Source organism: Armigeres subalbatus, chromosome 1, assembly GCF_024139115.2.
Source record: "Armigeres subalbatus isolate Guangzhou_Male chromosome 1, GZ_Asu_2, whole genome shotgun sequence".
Lineage (NCBI taxonomy): Eukaryota > Metazoa > Arthropoda > Insecta > Diptera > Culicidae > Armigeres > Armigeres subalbatus.
This window is the reverse complement of record NC_085139.1, coordinates 149,773,208-149,793,071: the sequence shown is the minus strand read 5'-3', so window position 1 is coordinate 149,793,071 and position 19,864 is coordinate 149,773,208. Positions and strand designations below refer to the sequence as shown.

Sequence of the window (19,864 nt, the reverse complement as noted above, 5' to 3'; positions counted from 1 at the left end):
GTAGGGGTAACGCCTTCTTTAAAAGGGCGCATTTGCTCAGTATAACGCGAAAGGAGTTGATAATGTCTTCTTTAAAAGAACGCGTCTGCCCGATATAAGGCGATAAGAAGAGTAACGTCTACTTCAAATGAATACATCTGCTTGGTATAAGGCGAAGGGAGCGGTAATGCTTTCTTTAGGTGGATGCATCTGCCCGGTATAAGGCGAAAAGAGGGGTAGCGCCTTCTTTAAATGGATGCATCTGCACGGTATAAGGGGAAAGCAGTTTATAATGCTTTCTTCAAAAGAATGCGTCTACCCGGTATAAGGCGAAGGGAGGTTAATGCCTTGAACGCGTCTGTCCAGTGTCAGGCGAAGGGAGGGGTAACGCCTTCTTTAAATGGATGCATCTGCCAAGTATAAGGTGAAAAGAGTTGATAATGCTTTCTTTGAATAGATGCGTCTGCCCAGTATAAGGTGAAAGAAGGGGTAATGCTTTCTTTAAGTGAATGCATCTGTCCGGTATAAGGCGAAAGGAGTTGATAATGCTTTCTTCAAAAGAACGCGTCTGCCGGTATAATGCAAAGGGAGGGGTAACGCCTTCTTTAAATGGGTGAATCTGCTCAGTATAAGGCGAAAGGAGTTGAAAAAACCTTCTTTAAAAGAACAAATGTACCCGGTATAAGGGAAAGGAATAAGTATTGCCTTCTTTAAATGGTAGCGTCTTCCCAGTTCAAAGCTGGCAGACGCTACCATTTTTCGGTATTAAGTGAAAGGAAGAAATAAATGAATATTCATAAAAACGTCTATCCGTAACAAAGTAAAGAGAGGAGATAATCCCTTCATTATATCTGACCCGTCTACCAGATGTAATAAAGGATTTGTAAGAGGCAATTGAAATTTTGAAAACTACTTCTACATATTCTGGGAGGACTTCCTTATGCATGTAATTCGGCTTAGCAGGTAAGCAGGTAATAATTGTGGACGTACTGAATGAACACTAAGCTTTTATTATCAATATTCCGCGAAATGGTGCATTCCGCGAAATGGTACATTCCGCCAAAAGTCATTCGGCGAAAAGGTACAAACCGCCAAATGTCGTACCGCGAAAAGTTACAAACCGCCAAATGTTATTCCGCGAAATGTTCAACCGCGAAAATGAATTCCGCGAAATAGTTTTCGGTGAAATGTTATACAATCACATAAAATATTCAAAATTATTTTGATAGACTTATTTGTTCATTTATTTTTATTTATTCGTTGGCTCACTTGAAAAGCAATTTGGAAAGCATGTTATGAGTGATTTTGCGTCAAACATTACATCATTAGGTTGAATTTCTTTATTCTTTATTTTGGAATTTATCATCCATTAATGAATTGCACCCATGAACTAATTTGCAGGAGAACTGTCCGTCGAACCAATAAACTGGATTGAAAACACGGAATAAATCTTCCTTCGCTGCGTGCATACCACCCAGATTAATCCATCTAGTAGTGGTGGTGATACCGAATATCGTAATGTGGAATAAAACAATCACACAAGAAAGGTCGATATAGCACTTTGGGAAATAGTTCTTTTAACTTCTATTGCTTACATCAGGCTGGTCGGTTATTCCTATATGGATCGAAGAAAAGCTCGACATTTTATTTTATTTTATTTTAAAATTCTTAGGTTTAGGTTAGGTTTCTTTTGAAAAACTTTTAAAATTAAAAAAAAATCGAGTTTATTTAACTAATACACAACAATAGTTTTGGAAATTTAAAGACGTTTAAAAACGCGTTTCCAAAAAACGAATACACAACACGTAATCGTGCGATATTCATCCAAATTGGGTTAAATTGTACAAGCTTGCAAAGACGTTCAATTGAGTTATGCATTTATTAGCATACACCAAATATGTGCATGAAAATACATTTAAAAATATAATAGTAGTTTGTGCATCAAGTTGCAAAAAGCACGAGTTGTACGTTTATCCAACGAGGCTTGCCGAGGTGGATAAATACTACGAGTGCTGAAAATTCGAGTTTTGCAACGAGTTACACACGCTATTTTTTGCAATGACGAAAAATGGGCTTCACATTTTGGAGCGAAGCGGTATAAACTGATTTACTCCATATGATCATTTTTACCAAATAAATCATCTTGCTGCAGAGAACAATCATATACCATGTTATCGTGCCACATTGCATAGGTCGACAAGCCTTGAAGCGATAGATGAACTTGCCTTTGGAATTTCTGATGTCATAGCCATCAAACTATTTCATTTATTACGCGACGCATAGAATCCACTATTTGATCACTTATCCAAGCTTGATCAGCAAAATGTAGTCATGTAACTACTGTTCTGATGTTGGTTTTTCATTATAGCACCCAAATCAGTGCTATAATGGATTTTATGCAACCCATTTAGTCATTAAAGCACCCATTTGGTTGGTATGGAAAAGTAGGCCGTTTTATCACTCAATGACGTACTGTAAACCAGGTATTAAGGACTGTTCAGTTTATTGAGAGGACACTTTTACATAACGATATTATGCAGATAGATTGGTCAATTTCGATTGAGTTTGCTTTATCGTATATTATAATATACTGTCAATCAACTGTACTTTTTGAAAAGAGATAAAACAGTTTAAACCCAACAAAATGGCGCCAATTGTCAAAGCTTCTCAAATTTCGCGTAAACATAAGCTTCCGAACAGATTTTTTTATAAGCTAAATTGAAAGTTTGTAAGAAAATTGTAAATCGGCATGTCAACAAAATCATCAAGAAGATCGGAAAGAAACACACTGTCAATGATTTGTCGATATCTAGAAACAGTAGACCCAGTGACAGCCCGAAAACGGGATATAAACGGTTGAATCTGTTGAAAATCAAACAAATTTAGATTGTTATGAATATCCCAAATTTCTGAGTTAGAATTGTTTCTTTGATAATTGGATTTCATTCCTAGAAAGCCAGACAATATATTCAATGAAAAGAAAACAGATTTAGAAAAAGATTGATGGATTAAAAGCATCGACAATACAACGTGTCCTCCTTATAAACTGAACAGTCCTTATGATCAGGAATTGCAAAAAATATTTAAAATTGTTTGTGTAGTTATGCGCAATTCTTAATCAATGTGTTTCTTTATAGAAATTACTCGATTTATCAATAGTTCATAAATCATGACATTTTTTCTTGTTCTGTTCTTTTCAAATCATCCAACGTGGGTTACCTATTATGATTCCACAAAAAGTAATATGCTTGACTTGATGGTCTTTCTTACTGATGTCCCTGCTGTTTCTTTATCACCCACTAATGATATTCATGGAAAATGTCCTCCATATAGCTATCGTCCTTAGTCTTGGCAAACATGTGCACACCGCCGCACCGTGGCTATATCGAATTTCATCATTTTCACTTAATTTTATCTCTTTCTTATTCAATGCATTCCCCGGCTCGATATAGGTGGTTAAAATGATGATGGTCGTGGTCGTTATATTTGCGGTTTGTTGGCTGCCGTTCCAGATATATTTCATCGCAACGTCATACTATCCGGAGTTGACCGACAAACCGTACATTCAGGAGGTGTACCTCGGCATCTACTGGCTGGCGATGAGTAATTCTATGTACAATCCCATTATCTACTGCTGGATGAACTCCAGGTAAGTTTTTGGAAAAAGGGATGGCCCTCTGAATGTAAAATACAGCCGCATTAAACTAGGTTGTGTAAGCTAACGTACACGTTTCGAAAAAATCCATTTAGTACTCAGATACCCATGAAGGAGTGATCCGATAGACGTGTATTTACAACAGTACTTAAAATTCCATGACAAATTGTTGAGATTCATGTTAACGTTCTGTGCTTTATTGCGTACACATTTCTAATTTTATTTCACTACACTACATTCCTTCTAGTATGCCTTTATACTAGTGTTCATTATTTTCTCAGCATTCAATTGGAGGGATTTCAGGGCTATATCCAAGCAGCGAATGTTATATTTTCGTACAATTCTGTATAAGAACCTAGAAAAAGTGTTTATAGCTTATATTTTTGTACATAAAGGAGTTATTTCTAATATTTATATATGTGTGTAAGCAAACATATAATGAAAAATTGAGGCTATGTAACATAGTATCTCAACTACTACATAGTTACTATTCGTAACTATTCAGAATTAAGAACCATTGCATTAATTGGTACAAGCACAAAGGATTTAGTATGCCCAGAAAATCGAGCATGTGTCCTGTCCGGACCGCTAATTGTAATTGTCGACTCTGCAATATTCATTTTTACCTAGCAAATAACAATTGATAAGAATGTACCTAATGCTTTGAGTTTTTAGTCTTTAAGCAAGCATACAATTTCCTCATAGCCAATCCACTATTTCGTTCAAGGTTTCGTCGTGGATTCCAGCAGTTTTTCCGTTGGTGCCCTTTCATTAGAATAAGTCCGGACGTGCTAACGCGGCGTGGTGCAGTTAACTCGCGGTATTCCTGCTCGGGTTCGCCGGATCATCATCGAATCGTGCGAAACGGTACGCTTCCGCCTCATCCACAGAGGTAGCATAACTCTAATAATATATTGAAAAATATTATTTTTTTCCCTTTGATTGATGTTACAGACACGGAAAGGTCGATCCTATACACCTGCCCAGGTTCACCTAAGACACAACGAAGATCTCAAGGTGAGGATGGGCGGCTTTATCAATGTGGTAGCATCGTCACTCTATTCGTTATGTGGTGAGATACGTCTGGTATTAATGAACTTGTCAATGGATGAAGATGTGTTACGTGATTGGTTTTGTTTCTACATATATGAATCATTTGTTTAGGAAACTACATAACTCCATTTCTAGCAATTCCAAGAGTACAATTTTTTTTAAATAATTGGACACCATTTTTTTATTAATACAGATAAAAGTTATAGGCAATGTTGTGGGAGAAATATTCTGTACGTTTCTAAACATTTTGCCATATTTTTGCTATGATACGTAATTTTGGACAAGTGTTCAGAATACATAATGAAAATTTTGTTTTAATCTTGAATTTCACAATTGCAGTTTTCAAACATATGATTAATTTTGTTATGATGTACACTGGTAGTTTCATCATTCCAACCTCGATAATAATACGTAATCAGAACATTATAAATCATAATGGTTTATTCATTATTCATCAATCATAATCGCACAAAAATATTGTTTTAACATAAATCACTAAGCATTTACCACATTTCTTTTTATTCTTTATTAAATTCCGACAGAATTTTATTTTTAATAAATAATCATCGGCCATATTCTTATTTTTTGCGTTTAATTATTAACCTTCTGTCTGTGCTTGGAAAAACTTACGTGGTCCTGTTCTGTGCTCTGGGTCATATTGACACCAAATTGAAATTGCCATTACTTTTTTATTGTTTGGCCAATTTTGGTTGTTTTGGGCAGTTTCGAAAGATAATTTAATCATCTTTCAGAACGTTACCTAAGATTGATCATAGGTGGGTACCTCGCGGGGAGGGGTTTTCGCGAAAAAGGGTACAAAAACAGTGATTTTTGAACGGCACCTTTTTTTAAAAAGGTTATGCAGGAAGGCATGTGCATTGGCATGAGGCGTTGATAAGTTTAGAACTCGGCCGCCAGGTGGTGGTATATTTGAATTCATTATTATAGACTACTCAAGATATTCCGATATATAGAATTCCCCTCAGTGTAAATATTCTTATCGCACAAATTTAAAAATTGGAAGAAGTGCTCATTATATTAAGCACCGCTTTGTAGTGCTAGACATCCTGAACAATGTTGCCGAATACAACTTGGGTGTAGGTATGAGGGATCTCAAGCTAAAGCAATAATTCATACATACAAGAATATCAAAGTACACTAGGGCCGCCTATTTGTAAATTTCCTTATTATTTATTCCGTCACATGACAGTCCAGTCCCACCAGACGAACTTTGTTGAAGACGTCATCTTTACGAATTTCAAATTTGTGCGATAAGAATATTTACACTGAGGAGAATTCCATATAATGAATTCAAATATACCGCCACCTAGCGACAAGCTCTAAACTAATCAATGCCTCATGTCAAAACACACACCTTCCTGCATAACCTTTTTGAAAAGGTTCAGTTCAAAATGGGTAGGATTTTCAGATATAAGTAAAATAAGTATGAAAAATCACAGCTTTTGTTCCCTTTTTTACGAAAACCCCTCCTCGCTATGTACCCGCCCACCAATGCTTAATCTTTTGTAACGACCTGAAAAATGATTAAATTATCTTCGAAACAGCCCAAAAATCCAAAATTGGCCAACCATTGAAAAGTTATAGCATTTCAATTTGGGGTCAATTTGACCCCAGAGCACAGACAACGTAAGTTTTTTGAAAAAAGTACACTGTAGTTCATATTTTCAAGATTTTTCAAGCGAATTTGCACCTATGAGACAGATCTCTGGGAGTTTTACTAAACTACCAAAAATTAGGAGAATCGGTTGAAAACTGAAAAAATGGCAGCCACTCAAAGTGGCCTGGGGTCATATTGACCCCAGAGCACAGACAAAAGGTTAATAATTGATTTTGGTCAAATTGTTCATCGTGTTGAATCATCAATCTTTAATCATAATAAAATCTATTTTGGCAGTTCGCTCTGTTCAACATCTTCTTCTTCTTTTTCAACATTCTAACTGGAGCTTGGCCTACTTTTTAACTCAACGTTTTATTTAGCATTTCCTCAGTTATTAATTGAAAGCTTTTCTATGCCCACCAATTGCATTAGTACTTGAATTGGGTTGTTTTTATATATTCTGAGCCAAAGTCCAATTTTTAATAATTTTTGGAGCCCCGAAACTATTTTTATATTTGCATTTGAAATTTATATTGGACTAAAAATTTGTTCTTATGCTGCATGGGCCATCTGTCATTCTATTAATGTTAGTGTCATTCTATCGATTGACATGGGCTGTACAAAAATGTGTATAAAAGGTTTTAAAACAAAATAAAAATATGTTGTAGATCAGAAAAGCATGCTCTTTATGTTAAACTATAAAACCCCAACCCCGAACCTGCTAAACAACTCAATTATAAATTCGTTGCACGAACAGAAAGCATGGTAATGCTAAGGATATTTCAATTGTGCTTTTGTCGTATTTTTGCGAAATTTGAGAAACCAATTTTTTAAACTTATGCTATCTAGTCACAACGACAAATTTTTGGCAAGTCTATGTGTAGTTAAATGAAATCAAAGTTAAATAAAATCAAAGAAGTGTAAATAAAATCAGAGAAGTGTAAATAAAATCAAAGAAGTGTAAATAAAATCAATTTATTGTTGGGCAATCCATCGATTTTCACAGAAATCATTGTACAATCTAATCATTTCGAGTTAATTTACAATCACCATGTATATTGTATTAATCTTCTACGACAATTTATGTTTTTATCTTTTTAAATGCACAACTCGGAATCCAACTTTTTTATTTCCTTCAATCTGGCCTTCGTCACTGGATGCAAAGCGTGGTCATGTCATACTTTCTAGCGGAAAATTATTTGCCCCGGGGAGTCGTCTGCCATAAAGCAGTCCAGAACGAAACTCTAATTCAAAGGGATAAAAATTCCTGCCACGAACAAAAACTATGTATATTGTCATGGAAACACGTGCATACCATCAGTGAATGACACCTGCTCTGTGGGTACCTCTCTATTTCAGAGGTTCCCAATGAATGAACTTCGGATGGTGTCATCCCGATCAGTTGGTCATAACAAAATTGTATGTGTTCGGTTTTGTTAATCGTGCGCATTACTGAAATTTTTCTTTGTAAATATGCGTAAAAAGGTATGACAGGTAGTTTTTGTATGAGAAGCGATGGTTGTCTCCCAGTAGGCCCACTTAGCATACAAGTAGATAGCCATTAGGAGCAACCACCTTAACTGCTACCAACCACCCACCAAGCTTCTTCAACCCACCACCAGGAGCCACAGGATATGGACTTGAGAGCGGCCATGATGGGTTGCACAAATGGGTGGTACGAAACAGGGATGAAGATTGGAAAAGTCGATGACCGGAGATTGGGGTCATGAACCTTGGGACTGAAAATCATGTAATAGCTCGTTCACTTACCCGGCAATCGTGAACGAGTTAAGAAGTGTAAAGAGACAAGTTGAGTAGAGCGATTGCCGTGGAAGAGGCTTTTGTGTCTTTTAAGAGGTAGACAGCGAGGATTGGACTCACGATCAATACCAGCAAAATGAAGTACATGGTCGCTGGCAATCAACGTGGGTTTATTAGTGGTGGTGGTAGCGAAATGGTGCTGGATGGTGAAAAAATTGAAGTGGTAGAAGAATTTGTGTATCTTGGAACATTAGTGACGTGCGATAATGATGTTACCCGCGAGGTGAAAAGGCGTATTGCAGCTGCAAATAGGGCTTATTACGGACTTCGTAACCAGCTTAAGTCGCGTAGTCTGCAAACGAAAACAAAACTCGCGCTGTATACTGCTCTGATTCTCCCGGTGGCGTTATACGGCCATGAGACATGGACGTTAATGGAGGATGATCGGAGAGCTTTCGGAGTGTTTGAGCGTAAGGTGCTGCGGACAATACTCGGCGGTAAACAGGAGAACGGTATCTGGCGGCGTCACATGAATCACGAATTGTACCAGGTGTATAAAGGGCTGGATATTATTAAGCTTATACAACACGGCAGACTACGGTGGGCTGGTCACGTTGTTTGTATGCCGGAAGAATGTCAAGCGAAGATAATATTCAGTAGAGAACCCGGAAGAGACCGCAGGCTTCGTGGAAAACCGCGTACACGATGGCTTTTTGCAGTTGAAGAGGACCTGAGGGCGCTCAATGTTCAGGGCTAGAAGCGATTGGCCCAGGATCGAGTTCAGTGGAGAAGGATACTCCATTCGGCGTAGGTTCATCGAAGCGCTGTAGCCCATCAAGTATCAAGCATCAAGTAAGCTTGTGCCCGTGAAGCCCTGCGCCGTCCAAGAGCCCCCTCGCCGGATAGATTCCGGCACCGTTGTTGGTCGAAGACCGATCCGACAACACATCGGTAGCCTAAGACGCCCAACTGGATCATCAGCTATCCGCCGACGATACCTCGGCAAAACCTAAGGAGCGGAACGTAGCCAGACGTGGCTGAAGCTTGCAGTCAGAAACGCATCAGACGAGGAAGGACGCAGCGCAGAGGAGACTGGGGAGAGGGAAGAAGAAGGGGCCCATCAGTTAAGGTTAGCTACACAGATAGAAAAATCCACTGAAATTTACGCTAAAAATCATGCACATAAATGGAACATCATTATTAGCGTAATTCCACACGCTCTATAGTCGAAATGTATACAATATTTGATGTGAATCGTCTATATCGCATACAAGTTGTAAGCAACCTTGTTAGGAAGAGGACCATTTCAGCGTAGAATAGCGTAAAAATCCGCATGTCAAGTTTTACGCGCTGTTTATTTTTTATTATTCTTTTCTGTGTAGGTAGTAAGAAAGAGGGAGGAAAATGAAGAGAGGAAGGAGTGAAGCCTAATAAAAGTGTATAAATTGACAAAGCTGGTTAGTTTTTTCTTAATTTTGAGTGCGAAGATTCCCTGTCCAGCGAGAGTGTGCCGAAGTCGTGGAAGTGTAATTTCATCTGGAAGTTCCTCAAGGATTTCGTCCGAAAGTTCCTCAGAATTTCGTCCGGATGTTCATCCAAGAATTCCTGCAGAAGTTCCTCCAGCAAATTCTATTAGCATTTCCTCAGTTATTAGTTGAAAGCTTTCCTATGCCCGCCATTGGATGAGTATGTACCTTGTGTGGCAAGTACAATGGATACACTATGCCCAGGGAGTCGAGAATGTTTCCAACCCAAAAATATCCTAGACCGGACCGCGAATTGAATTCATTCCGGATTGGTAATCATACACCTTTGGTCGAAGTAGTAGCCTATCTTCGGAAGTATCTTCAGGAATTTTCCCGGAAGATCTTCCAGGATTTCGTCCGAAAATCCTCTTAGATTTCATCCGGAAGTTCCTCCAGGATTTCGTCCGACGGTTCCTCTGGATTTCGTTCGATAGTTCATCCAGGAATTCGTCCAGAAGTTCTTCTAGGATTTCGTCCCAAAGTTCATTCAGATTCTCGTCTGGACTTCATGATTTCGTCAGGAAGTTCATCCAGGAATTCATCCGGAAGTTTATCCAGGATTTTATCCGGAAGTTCCTCCAGGAAATCGACCGGAAGTTCCTCAAGGATTTCGTTCAGAAGTTCTTCCAAGATTTCTTCCGAAAGTTCTTCCATGATGTCGTCCGGAAGTCCCTCCAGGATTTCTTTCGGATGTTCCTTCGGGATTTCGTCCAGAAGTTCTTCCAGGATTTCTTCCGAAAGATCCACCAGGATGTCGTCCAGAAGTTCCTCCAGGATTTCGTCCGGAAGTTCATCAAGATTTCGTCCGGAAGTTCATCCAAGAATTCCTCCAGAAGTTCTTCCAGGATTTCGTCCGAAAGTTCCTCAAGGATTTTGTCTGGAATTTCCTGCAGGATATCGTCCGGAAGTTCTTCCAGGATATCGTCTGAAAGTTCCACCAAGAATGGCTCCGAAAGTTTCACCAGGAATTGCTCCGAAAGTTCATTCAGAAATTCCTCAGGAAGTTCCTCCAGGATTTCGTCCGGAAGTTCCTCCAAGATTTCGTCCGGAATTTCCTCCAGGATTTCGTCCGGAAGTTCCTACAGGATTTCGTCCGGAAGTTCCTCCAACATTTCGTCCGGAAGATCCTTAACTTTTCATCCGGAAGTTCCTCCAGGATTTCATCCAGAAGTTCTTCCAGGATTTCTTCCGAAAGTTTCTCCAGGATGTCGTCCGGAAGCTCATCCATGATTTCGTTCGAAAATCCCTTAGGATTTCGTCCGGAAGTTCATCCTGGAACTCCTCCAGAAATTCTTAAAAAAATATCGCCCGAAAGTTTCTCAAGCATTTTTTTCTCAAGCAAGTTCCTCCAGGATATCGTCCGAAAGTTCATCCACGATTTCGTCCGGAAGTTCCTCCAGGATTTCTTCCGAAAATTCCTCCAGGATGTCGTCCGGAAGTTCCTCCGGGATTTTGTCAGAAAGTTCCTTCAGGATTTCGTCCGAAGGATCCTCCTTTGTCTGGAAGTTCCTTCAGGATTCCGTCCGAAGGATCCTCCTTTGTCTGAAAGTTAATCCAGGAATTTATCTGAAAGTTCCTCGAGGATTACGTTCGAAAGCTTCTCCAGGATTTTGTACGGAAGTTTCTCCGAGATTCCGTCCAAAAGTTCCTCCAGGATGTCGTCCGGAAGTTCATCCAGGATTTCGTTCGAAAATCCCTTAGGATTTCGTCCGGAAGTTCATCCTGGAACTCCTCCAGAAGTTCTTGAAAAATATCGCCTGAAAGTTTCTCAAGCATTTTTTTCCGGAAGTTCCTCCAGGATATCGTCCGAAAGTTCATCCACGATTTCGTCCGGAAGTTCCTCCAGGATTTCTTCCGAAAATTCCTTCAGGATGTCGTCCGGAAGTTCCTCCAGGATTTCGTCCGGAATTTTCTCCAGGATTCCATCCGGAAGTTCCTCCAGAATTCTGTCAGAAAGTTCCTTCAGGATTTCGTCCGAAGGTTCCTCCTTTGTCTGGAAGTTATTCCAGGAATTTCTCTGAAAGTTCCTCGAGGATAACGTTCGAAAGCTCCTCCAGGATTTTGTACGGAAGTTTCTTCGAGATTCCGTCTAAAAGTTCTTCCGAGATTTCCTCCAGAATTTTATTTGGAAGTTCCTCCAGGATTTCGTCCAGAAGCTCCTCCAGGATTTTATCTGGAAGTTTCTCCAGGATTTCGTCCGGACGTTCATCCTGAATTTCGTTCGGAAGTTCCTCCAAGAATTCCTCCGGAAGTTCATCCAGGAACTACTCCGGAAGTTCTTCTGGGATTTCGTGCGGAAATTCCTCCAGGATGTCGTCCGGATGTTTCGCCAGGATTTCGGAAGGAAGTTCCTCCAGGATTTTATCCGGATGTTTCTTCAGGATTTCGTCTGAAAGTTCCTCCAGGATTTGGACCGGAAATTCCTCCAGGGTGTCGTCCGGAAGTTCCTCCAGGATTTTTTCCGGAAGTTCCTCCAGGATTTCGTCCAGAAGTTCCTTCAGAACTTCGTTCCTCCAAGATGTCGTCCGAAAGTTTCTTCAGGATGGCGTCCGAAAGTTCATCCAGGATTTCGTCCAGAAGTCTCTACAGGATTTCGTTCGGAAGCTCCTCCAGGATTTTGTCCAGAAGGTCCTCCAGGATTTCGTCCGGAAGTTCTACCTGCACGCAATTTCATCGTGTATTCCTCCATAAACACCATAAATATATATTTTTAACGGAGATTTCTCTAGAATGTCCAATGTCCAGTTTTTATCAAGGAATTCCTCCAGAAATTCTTCCCAGAAGTCTTCATAAATTACTTCGAGAACTCTCCAGAAATTTCCATTAAATCCTTTCGAATCTCACATTCAATTTGTAACGCAACTCACATCCACCCCTGGGAAACATCTCTCGGAGTTTTTTTTAGGTATACTCATGGAAATTTAATTGCGAATTCCTCCAGAAATCAATCATAAAATCCCTCCAGGTATTTTTCAAAGCATTCCTCCAAGAAACCCCAAGAGAATGGTTTTGAAAAGTCCTTTGGAATGCACATAAAAATTCCTCTGGGAATCACATATTTGAAGATCACCCGGCAATCCTCTCTGAAACATTACATTACAGAAAGTCCTTCCGAATGTGCCCTAATTTTTTTTCTGGTACTTCCACCCAAATTTCGCCCCTGGAAATTCTTCCAAAAATCCTCCTGCTTTCTCTTTCTTCAGGTTTATTCAGAAGTTCCCACGGAAATTACTTCAAAAATACTTCTATAAATTCCTCTATAGATTCTCCAATAAATTGCTTCGGAAATTTGTTTTGAAATTCCCCCAGAAATTCCTAAATACATAGGGGGAGAACCCCCAGTGTCTGACATATAAGCCTTTTAACGAAAACTTTCATATTATCCGGATTATGTTTATTTGTATACCATTTACACAAAATATGATAATTGATGATTCATAATAAGTGGTGGAAAATCTATCGGTTCAGAAAAGTGTCCCCAAGTATCGAATACCATTGCATCACGTTTAAAAATGACCAAGTTCCTGTTACATGAGTAGAGACAACACTTAGAAAAGTAATAAGTTTCATTTGCTTTGAGTTGTAGATATTAGAATGTGTTAGTGGAGCTTATTTAACTCTCCAGCTATTTTTTTTAAATACGACTCAAAATTCCTACCGTTTTCAATGACATCTTCAATTTTTGTTTCTCCTCCCCGGGTCCGGAGACAGCTGACGGTCTGGTTGAACAAATGTAGATTTTTTTGGATGAAATCTTGAAATAATTTCGGGTGGATTTCACGAAGGGCTTCAAGGCGATATTATTAATGGAAAATAATTTCTGAATTAAGAATTAAGAACTGCCCATGCAAAATTTTCATAGGAATTTTAATTCTAGTTTTTCACGACCGATAAGGCATCTGTCGAAACAATTCGATATCTGTTAAAAGTAATCTTGTTGTGTAAGCAACGTCATTCGGAATTTATTCAACTGTCACTTTTAAATTAAATTTGTGTATAATTCGGGAAATGAAATGAAGCATCAGAAATTTTTTTTTCTTTTCCCGTTCATACTTGATTATAGTCAACTTATTGTTAGTTGAAGTTGTGGGTAGGTCGCCATCCAATAATATCTCCATACTTGGAAGTAGATAAAAGTAATATGAAATTAAGTGAAAATTTGTATCTCCGATAGGATGAGCTTACCAGTAACAATGCACTTTTGACAAATGTACGAAACCCATAAACTTACTGGTTTAATAATTTTCAATAGTCGTCCGCGTGGTAAAAAGTGTTCAGGGGATTGGAAAATTTCCATGCGGCGTAGCGCCGATTTATTTTTAGCGGCGGCGGTGGCGTTACAAAATCACCGGCGGCAGCGCACAGGTCTAGAACAGGGAATCGTCGAAATCTCAGTATATGTGAGAGAAAGGCACAACTTTCGCTAGGTGGATAACATATTTTTTTTTTAACATTCATATCAATCATAATGAAGTTTACTAATGTGTTGATATAACTCTATGACGAAAGTTCTACTGGAAGTTAAATGGTTTTGGTTCAGAAGATATAGTGGCTAGAAGGCTTGTGGAAATCTAAAATATAGTTGTTAAACCGTAGTACATATCGCGAATAAGTGTTTAATAATGCAGAAATAAACCTTCATACAATTTTATTTATTTATTTATCATCAGACTAAGGCCGGAGTGGCCTGTGCTGCACATAAAAGACTTCTCCATTCAGCTCGGTTCAAGGCTGCACTTCGCCAACCACGCAGTCTGCGGAGGGTCCGCAAGTCGTCCTCCACCTGATCGATCCACCTTGCCCGCTGTGCACCTCGCCTTCTTGTTCCCGTCGGATCGTTGTCGAGAACCATTTTCACCGGATTACTGTCCGACATTCTGGCTACGTTATCGGCCCACCACAGTTTTCCGATTTTTGCGGTTTGAACGATGGATGGCTCTCCCAACAGCTGATGCAACTCGTGGTTCATTCGCCTCCTCCACGTACCGTCCGCCATCTGCACCCCACCATAGATGGTACGCAACACTTTCCTTTCGAAAACTCCCAGTGCGCGTTGGTCCTCCACGAGCATCGTCCAGGTCTCGTGTCCGTAGAGAACTACCGGTCTTATAAGCGTTTTGTAGATAGTCAGTTTGGTACGGCGGCGAACTCTATTCGATCGGAGCGTCTTGCGGAGTCCAAAGTACGTACGATTTCCAGCCACTATGCGTCTCCGAATTTCTCTGCTGGTATCGTTATCGGCGGTCACCAGTGAGCCCAAGTACACGAATTCTTCAACCACCTCGATTTCGTCACCACCGATAGAAACTCGTGGTGGGTGGCTCTGATTGACCTCTCTTGAGCCTCTTCCCTATCATGTACTTCGTCTTCGACGTGTTGATGACTAGTCTGATCCGTTTAGCTTCGGTTTTCAGTCTGATGTAGGCTTCCTCCATCTTCTCAAAGCTACGCGACATAATATCTATGTTATCGGCGAAGCCAAATAACATGACGGACTTCGTGGAAATCATACCACTCGTGTCAATCCCTGCCCTTCGTATTACTCACTCCAAAGCGATGTTGAATAGCAGACACGAAAGACCATCACCTTGCCGTAACCCTCTGCGCGTTTCGAAGGGACTCGAGAATGCCCCTGAAACTCGAACTACGCACATCACCCGATCCATCGTCGCCTTGATCAACCGTATCAGTTTATCCGGAAATCCGTTTAGCTGCCATAGCTGGTCCCGATCGATTGTATCATATGCGGCTTTGAAGTCGATAAATAGATGATATGTGGGCACGTTGTATTCGCGGCATTTCTGCAATACCTGACGTATGGCGAACACCTGGTCTGTGGTAGAGCGTTCACCCATAAATCCCGCCTGGTACTGCCCCACGAACTCTCTTGCAATTGGTGTTAGTCGACGGCATAAAATTTGGGAGAGTACCTTGTAGGCGGCGTTCAGCAATGTGATTGCGCAGTAGTTGCTACAATCCAGCTTATCGCCCTTTTTGTAGATGGGACACCTTCCATCCACTCCTGCGGCAGAACCTCATCCTCCCAAACCTTGGTAATCACCCAGTGTAGCGCTCTACCTAGTGCCTCACCACTGTGTTCAAACAGCTCTCCCGGTAGTTGGTCAACTTCAGGGGCTTTGTTGTTTTCAGCAGGCCGATCTCCTCCTGAATTTCCTGGAGATTCGGAGCCGGAAGTCGCATGTCCTGCGCGCGTGCTCCTAGGTTCATTACCATACCGCCACCGTTGTCTGCCATATCACCATTCAGGTGCTCTTCGTAGTGCTGCCGCCACCTTTGGATCACCTCACGCTCGTTCGTAAGAAGGTTCCCGTTTATGTCCTTACACATATCGGGCTGTGGCACGTGGCCCTTACGTGAACGGTTCAACTTCTCATAAAACTTTCGTGCGTTATTAGCGCGATACAGTTCCTCCGTCTCTTCACGGTCTCGATCTTCCTGCTGGCGCTTTTTCCTCCGGAAAATCGAGTTTTGTCTGTTCCGCGCCCGTTTGTATCGTGCCTCGTTCGCCCTCGTGCGGTGTTGCAGCAATCTCGCCCATGCTGCATTCTTTCTCCTCAACTAACTGCTCACATTCGCCGTCATACCAGTCATTTTCTCTGATCCGGAGCCACCGTGCCTAGTGCAGCGGTTGCGGTGCTTCCAATGGCGGATCGAATATCTCTCCAGCCATCTTCAAGAGATGCTGCGCCTAGCTGCTCTTCCGTTGGGAGTGCCACTTCCAGCTGCTGCGCGTAGTCTTGGGCTAGTCTACCGTCTTGTAGCCGCCCATGTTTAGCCGCGGCGGACGACTCCGACGCGTGTTGATCACCGTCGAGAGTTTTGAGCGCAGACATACTGCGACGAGGTAGTGGTCGGATTCAATATTCGCACTGCGGTAAGTGCGTACGTTCGTGATGTCGGAGAAGAATTTACCGTCGATTAGAACGTGGTCGATTTGGTTTTCCGTTACTTGATTAGGTGATTTCCATGTGGCCTTGTGGATATTCTTACGGGGAAGAAAGTGCTTCGGACTACCATTCCGCGGAGGCTGCAAAGTTTATGCATCGTTGGCCGTTGTCGTTCGATACGGTATGCAGACTATCCGGTCCGATGACCGGTCTATACATTTCCTCCTTCCTACCTGAGCGTTCATGTCACCGATAACGATTTTGACGTCCCGCAGTGGGCATCCATCGTATGTCTGCTCCAGCTGCGCATAGAACGCTTCTTTCTCGTCGTCGGATCTCCCTTCGTGTGGGCAGTGCACGTTGATGATGCTATAGTTGAAGAAACGGCCTTTTATCCTCAGCTTGCACATCCTTGCGTTGATTGGCTGCCACCCAATCACGCGTTGGCGCATCTTTCCCAGCACTATGAAGCCGGTTCCCAGCTCGTTGGTGGTGCCACAGCTTTGGTAGAAGGTAGCCGCTCGATGCCCGCTTTTCCACACTTTCTGTCCTGTCCAGCAGATTTCCTGCAGCGCTACGACATCGAAGTTGCGGGGATGTAATTCATCGTAGATTATCCTGTCGCAACCTGCGAAGCCAAGCGACTTGCAGTTCCATGTTCCAAGCTTCCAATCGTGATCCTTTATTCGTCGCCCTGGTCGTTGCCGATTGTATCGAGTCGTATTATCTTCTATGTTGTTCGTAATGGTTGTTTTTAAAGGCGGCTTATTGGGCCTGCGCAAACCTCCTGTCTCGTCGGAGGGCCGTCGTGTCAGGGCTGTTTAGCGTCCCACCTAACACCAGGACTTGGGCTTGTGCGCTTTGAGCGGCACACGGTCGCTTTGGCGGAGCCTACTTGCGGATTCATGCAGCTTTTTATAGAGGTTTAACAGGGCCCACTGTCAAACCCCACCACATCCTAGGCAGGCGCATACAAGTGATATTTTTTACTTTATTTTTAATTTTCTTTATACAATGAACCAGAAAAATACTTTCGATTTTCTTTATTGTTTGGTCTCCAAATTGATTGTTTCAATAAAAGCCAACATATTTTTTTCCATTTACGTTAACATATTTGTTGTAGGTATAGGCTTATATGCATATATGCAGAGCATTAGTGATTAATCATAGATTTAATCATGATTAATGAATAATGGGTTATCATTATTCATTAATCATAATCATACTAAAAATACGGTTCAATAATTAATCACTAATCGTTAATCATAGAATTTTACATTTAATCATTAATCACTAATTATATTCATAATTGTTTTGAGTTTATTCATTAATCACTAATTCTAATCATTGCACACGGCACTTTTATTCATTATTCTTTGTTTAAAATCGTATAATTTTTTACCTTTTATAACACAATTTGGTAGAAATATTAATTGATTATTGATCATTATGTAAATCATTCAATTTGATTATTCATAATCATTAATCATTAGTCATATCTATGGTTAATCATACACATATTGTGTCAACATTTAATCACGATCAGTAATCGTTAATCATACTCCAAACGTTTTATTCATTAATCATAATCGTTAATCACTGTCAAAAATTAATTAAACCGTTAATCATAATCCTTAATCATTTTCAAACATGAATAAATCATTAATCATAATCTTTAATCATTGAGTTGAATGATTTATTCATAACCAATTTAATCATTCGCTGGAAACTTAATTCATTAACGCTCTGCATATGTAGCCTGAAGATGTATTTGTGAATATTTTTATGTAATTAAAATGTGTTATATAGTTAATCAGACATTTTGAAATAATTAATAATTATGGTTAATAATTTTGTTATTTGAAATTTGTTTTATTTTTTGTATCATGTCTAATCAGAAGTCATTCACAAACGAATGACTGAAATGTGTCTGAGCCGCGCCCAAAACATTGGGAACATCCACTTCAATCTACCATAAAAGCTATTCTGACGGTCTCGGTTTTCGTTTTTTTTTCTCTATGCTTACAGGATCCGTTCACATTCCAATGCACATGTCTACGTGTCAACATCACCCAGCAACAACTTCAACTTCCTTCTCACAAAAACTTCCGCCAAAGAATGAAAGCTTTCCAGCCAGATCAAACACGTTGACATCTAGCAATGGCCATCGCACGCTTCACCACCACCCGCAGCATCGTCAGTATCCTCAGCATAATCCTCAAATACAGCCGTCAAGGGGGACTGACGGCGGCAACAGTCCTATTCCCGCTCTCATATCAAGCAATCTCAATAGCTTTAAAAACAATAGTGCGCTTGGCGCATACAATAATGATGACATTTCCAACAGTGCTGATAGCCGATTCCTGTCTTGACTTGGCCCGTTGCCGGCGTGAAGGAAAACAAACGAGATTATAGATACGCATTATTCTGCATAAACTGTGCTCGTCACAGACTCACAGTAAAGGACAAATCATTTGTATTCGTTGCCATTCGAGTGTTTGTGGAGTTTTCAAGCTTCAGAATGTTATAACTCCCAAAAAAAAGTGCAATAGTGCACATGTTTGATTTCCTTTCTGTATATACCATAATCATTTAATTTGTTTTCATTTTTGTTCGACTAGCTTTTGTTTCGTGAAACCAAAAATGACTAATTTAAGATATCTTTAGCATGATTTGTTTATCGTAAAATCTGTTTCAATTATGAAGATATCTTTAGCTCAGTTTCGCACCTGGAAACCATGGCAAATCTATGTTTTTTTTTATTTGAACGCAATTGGCATTAAACAATATACAGGATTCTGTTTTTACACGATTTTTTTTCGTTCGTATATTTGATCGTGTGACTTCAATTTACCACCAAAATCTTTGCAACATGTTTCAAAAAACTCTGTATAAATAAAAAAAAAATCACATCATAATTATTATGCGTTCAACATTCAGGATGACTGCAAAACTGAGAAAATGTAAATCGTGTAAAAACAAAATCCAGTGTACACTGGATTTTGTTTTTACACGATTTACATTTTCTCAATTTTCCACTCATCCTAAATGTTTAACGTATATTAATTGTCATGTGATTCTTTGATTTCTTTGATTTATTCTGGATTTTTTGAAACATGTTGCGAAGAGATTGGTGGCAAATTGAAGTCACACGATCAAAAATACGAGCGAAAAAAAATCGCGTAAAAACAAAATCCTGTGTATATCATATAATGGAACTGAGGAAAGTGCAGATATAGGAAAAAGATACAAATTGTGGATAATTTATTAAACTCAACATAAGTTGAACAATATATCCATTCAGATAGACGACACTTTTAATTAAGTTACCTTTAATTTTTCAAATTTCATTTTGAATAATTTT

The 19,864-nt window shown here is 40.0% G+C and overlaps 1 protein-coding gene across 6 annotated transcripts in view; it reads left to right on the top strand.

Moving 5' to 3' along the window:
* LOC134205256 (tachykinin-like peptides receptor 99D) overlaps window positions 1–19,416 on the top strand; it is a 153,230-nt gene extending 133,814 nt beyond the window's left edge. For 3 of the 6 annotated variants that reach the window (XM_062680348.1, XM_062680347.1, XM_062680349.1), the window contains 4 exons: window positions 3,432–3,628; window positions 4,362–4,501; window positions 4,589–4,651; window positions 18,529–19,416. In XM_062680348.1, the coding sequence (XP_062536332.1) occupies window positions 3,432–3,628; window positions 4,362–4,501; window positions 4,589–4,651; window positions 18,529–18,872 (744 nt within the window). In that variant the 3' untranslated portion in view covers window positions 18,873–19,416. Of the gene's footprint in view, window positions 1–3,431; window positions 3,629–4,361; window positions 4,527–4,588; window positions 4,707–18,528 lie in introns of all 6 variants that reach the window. The other 3 variants (XR_009978101.1, XM_062680350.1, XM_062680351.1) reach the window with 3 other exon arrangements.
* The last annotated feature ends 448 nt before the right edge of the window (window positions 19,417–19,864 follow it).